The sequence below is a fragment of the Solanum dulcamara genome, chromosome 5, assembly GCF_947179165.1.
Source record: "Solanum dulcamara chromosome 5, daSolDulc1.2, whole genome shotgun sequence".
In the NCBI taxonomy this organism is placed as follows: domain Eukaryota; kingdom Viridiplantae; phylum Streptophyta; class Magnoliopsida; order Solanales; family Solanaceae; genus Solanum; species Solanum dulcamara.
This window is the reverse complement of record NC_077241.1, coordinates 67842645-67847465: the sequence shown is the minus strand read 5'-3', so window position 1 is coordinate 67847465 and position 4821 is coordinate 67842645. Positions and strand designations below refer to the sequence as shown.

Genomic DNA, 4821 nt, shown 5'->3' with positions numbered 1-4821 from the left:
TAAATAGAACTTATATATGTCATATAAATCAGAAAACCGCAGTAGAACAAATGTAATACACACCAATAAGCATTCTGCTCTTACAAAATTACAAATTAAATAAAAAATGACAAATTGCACCTTCAATATGTGGGGAAAAAAACTAACAGCTCTCTTCGTCAATTTTCTCCTTGTTATCAGCATACTTTTGGAGATTTTCACCATGCAACTTTCCATACCTAAACTCATCAAAAATTTCAACTCCCATATTTATGTAAAAATCATATGACTTCTTATTCCAAACTGCGACTATTCCATCCACCGATACGAATCCATTGTTTGCAGCAATGGAGGAAACTGTTCCAAACAACAATTTCCCCATTCCTAACTTTCTATAACTCTCTCTGAAGTAAAGGCTCTCGAAATAGAATCCGGGCTTGTCATTGAAGCATGAATAATTCGCGTAAAAGAAAGCATATCCCGCGATGTAAGCATCACTCTTATGGTTACCATCATCATATTTGGACCTGAACTCCTCAACTTGTTCTTCCACAACGGGGAATTTAAGGTCGAACGTTGTAAGGACAGGCTTGAACCCTTCGTCCGTGTTATTTTTGGGTTCGGTAAAAGGGGTAGGGGAGACTTCGAGTAATAGTACAGATGGCCCGTAGAAAAGGGGAAGAGGATTTTCCTTAAAAAGCAAGTTACCTAAAGAGGACTCAGTAGCTTTGTATAAATGAGTAAAGTTATGGTATGCATGAATTTGATAAAACAATTGGTATATATGGGACAGATCAGATTTTGTAGCGAGACGAACTCGTGTGTATATCTTTCCGGTGATCGTAACGTTGTTGTTATTTTCCGATGATGGGATTTCTGTGGTTATTGTTTCAGATAGAGTTGGTAGTTGAGGAGCAGGAGCCATGGGATATTATTGTCAAGTTAAATTTGAGAGAAATGAGGTTTGAGATAAAAGAATTAAGGGCAAAGAAATGTTGAATGAGATATTGTATAAAAAGAATTTAGGATGATAATGGTTATTTATAGTGGAGAATTTGGTCCTTTTTTTAATTCATTATTTGGTTAGTGAGGTTGGTGGAAATGGGTTCCAACGAATTAAAAAAAAAGTTGGTGGAAATAACTCAAACGTGCGTTCTATATCTATTGACTGCGTCGACTAAAGCCTAAAGGGTCAAGTCATTGATGCAATTGCTTTGGCCTTTCGTCACATTTTTGTTTTTATAATAATAGTTAGGATGATATTTTTTTGAGTTATATATCCATCAAAATTTGGCCACCAATTTTTATGTAATGATGACTAACTACTTTTTAATAACAATAAAAAATTTGGACGGAACAATTCCATTTTATATATCGTACAATTGGAGTTAAACTTTGATAAGTGAAACTCCAAAAAGTAAATTAATTACTCAAATCAACGTTCCCATTTTAAATGTAAAAATTTAATTAAATTTCAAATTTCAGAAATGATTCAAAATCAAATTTTAATCAGTTTAATTTTATAAATAATTCATGAAATTACAACTGATAAATGTTTTTGGTGTTTTTCCATTTTTTAACTTAGATACTTTTGTTGAAATTTGTTTTCTTATTAAAATATGGCTTAACACTGAATAGTTATTAAATTGCTGCTACAACTTGATTAACAGTGTAAAGGTATTTTTATTTGTCCATTTTTTCCAATTTCTTTGAAGCCTCGTTAAATTCTAATTACTAAAGATGTTCCTTCTATACTGTGAAACAATGGAGAAATATAGAAAACAATATGTGGGAGTAGGTTTTAGCTTAGCTGGACATGCAAAAAAAATATCACAAAAATGTTAACATTGTACTAACAAACTGACAATTCTTAACATAAAAAAAAATGTTAACTTTGTACGAAAAAAGACTCACCAACTTTTTATTATACAAATGTTAACAACTACGAAGGAGCCGATGATCTTCAAAAATCAAATGTTGACAAAGTTCAGCAATATGGATTAATATTCTATGGATTACATAAATAAGGTGTAAAAGTCAAATAAAGTCGTCAACATTGACAATATAATGTTACTGCATGATAAAGTTCAACAAGATAACGTATTATAAGAATACGTATATATTCACACTGAAAAGGAATATGGTTTAGAGAAAACCGGAGAAAATTATTTTCATCTTAGAATATGAACTTTATTTATGAATTTGCCAGGAACATATGTTTCCGTAAATAGAAAGTCAATCACACTAATTTGTTGAATATTTTAAGACAACGATAATTTTAGTAGGGGTATCAAATTGATAATAGTACGGTTCAATCAGTTATTTTTTAAAATTTATATGATACATACTAATTTTTGATTATTTTGTTTTGTTTAACCAAAAAAAGATAGAATTTTGAAATTTTCTCATAATATTGATTATTTTTTTTGTATTGGTATGGTTCAATATTTTTTGGTAATTTTTAAAAAACATCATTTAAGAGTCAAGTAAAAATTATTAGATCATGATATTTTGTATATATACTTCCGAAGAATTTTAGAAACAAACTCTCTAGAATTATTTTTGTTATTGTGTAAAAGGTGGTGAATTAGGAGAACTTGAAAGATGTCATTGATAGTGATGCATCTCACTAGAGGAGATATACTTATCTTATAACTTGCTCATCGGCAAGATATGAAAAAAAGAAATTATTTGTTATTTTGATGTTAGAAATATATTTGACCACTTATTTATTATTTAAAGTGTTTAAAAATAAAAAATATAAAAAATAAATCTTCGAGATAAAAATTAAATATCACCTTAAAATAAAGATATTTGTGCAAATGACCCTATGATGATAAAATTGATAGATGAGCATTACGTACGAATTTTGGAGTTTTCAAAACTTTTTTTTTTAACAAAAATTATACTATATATAGCTCTTTTTTTAAGTTTGGAGGTTTCCCTTGCTAGCTCGGAATGGATCGGAAAATTATGTAAAATAATGGAATATCAAAGAAACTAGGGGTGGCCGTTGGATTTTGAAAAATTGTCTATCGAATATTTAATTGAACTAGTTCGATTTTGTTTGATTTTTTTTATTTCAATTCGATTTGATTTGATATTCTTAAAATGATTTTTAGATGAAAACAAAATCAATAATTTTAACCTGCAGTCCACCAACAGCAAGACAACAACATTCAACAATCAACAATTATGTAAAGTTTAAAATGCAGCAGGCAGCCAACATTCAGCAATACCAAGACAGAAACGAACTGCCAACTGCTAATTTTTTTCAATTAAACACTTATGCTCTATCATGTAAGTTGATCCAAAAACTAGAGAGTTAAACACCAAGCATTTCATCCTCAAAATGTTATTTTAAATTTATTTAATAAAATTTTGATTTTTTGATGCACAGTGAAATCGTTATCCTTACCTTGAACACCGAAGAAACGAATTTTTCAGAAAAGATACATATCTAATATGGCAAGGAAAAAAGACATGTGTGATGTCCCAAATAACAATTGTATCAGATATTGTGAAATCCAGCTACTCAAGCTTGGACTGAAGCTTCAAGATCACCATTAATGGTGAACATCCAATCTCACCAATGCACCAAACAAGAGAAAAGAGGAGAAACTGCCTCAGTTCCATATATTGTGAACTAGTGAATGTAAAATGAATACAAGCTACCTATTTATACAAGGATGAAAAATATCTATCCTAACTACCTCAACAAACTTGATTGAACAATTTATAGCCGGCAATACAAAAAAAATCTAACTGATCAACTAGCTAACAACTTTAACTAACTCTCTAACATATTTGTAACTAACTCCTCTGGTAGAGCTTCATGCTATGTGTGATGATCTCAATACTCCTCCACCCCCGCCCTAAAGTTGGAGGTGATGTAATTACAGCCAACTTGGACAACATACTAGAATGTTTAACTCCAATTAGGGCCTTAGTGAGGATGTCAGCCAGTTTCTGATCAGTGCCAACATAGTGTAAAATAATGAGGCCTTCCTGAAGATTGGTTCGAATAAAATAACAATCTATTTCGATGTGTTTGGTATTCTCATGGAAAACAGAATTTCATGCAATGTGTAGAGCAGACTGGCTGTCACAAAGCACATGATAAGGACCTGCAGAGGTAACTGTGAGTTCATCAAACAATCTTTGTAATAATACTAGTTCATCAACCACCTTCCTAACGGATCTGTACTCTGCCTCAGCTAAAGATAGAGAAAAGTTCTCCTACTTTTTATACTTTCAACTAATAGGGTTGGCCCCAAGTAGAAGAATATAACCAGTAACAGATTTTCTAGAGTCAGGACTGGATGCCCAGGCTGAGTCATAAAATGATTTCACTATGTAGTCATCTGAGTTAGACATTAAAATGCCTAATGTTGGATCCTGTTTGAGGTATCTTAACATATGGAATGCTGCTTGCAAATGAGATTCTCTAGGTGCATGCATGGACTGGCTAAGGTGTTGGACACCATAAGCAATGTCAAGTCTAGTGTTTGTGAGAAAGTTCAACTTTCCAACTAGCTTTCTATAATAAGCAAAATCTGACAACAATGGTCATTCTTCGTCTCTTAATATGATCAAGGGATCAAGAGGAGAAGAAAAAGGTATGAATTGACTGCAATTATATTTTTTGAGCAGGTCTAGAGAAAACTTTCTCTCAGAGATAAGAATGTCATCCTATTTGTATCAAACTTCTAGATCAAGGAAGTAGTGCAATTTTCCTAAGTTCTTTATTTTGAATGTCTCATGTAGAAAAGACTTCAGGTGGTGAATTTCAACACGATCAGTCCCAGTGAGTAGGACATCATCAACATAGACTACTACAAA

At 31.6% G+C, this 4821-nt stretch overlaps 1 protein-coding gene across 1 annotated transcript; it reads right to left on the bottom strand.

Moving 5' to 3' along the window:
• On the bottom strand, positions 1-978 carry LOC129888412 (tyramine N-feruloyltransferase 4/11-like). Its single transcript, XM_055963394.1, has one exon. The coding sequence runs from the start codon at positions 902-904 to the stop codon at positions 143-145; it is 762 nt and encodes a 253-aa protein (XP_055819369.1). The 5' UTR covers positions 905-978; the 3' UTR covers positions 1-142.
• Positions 979-4821: the final 3843 nt, after the last annotated feature.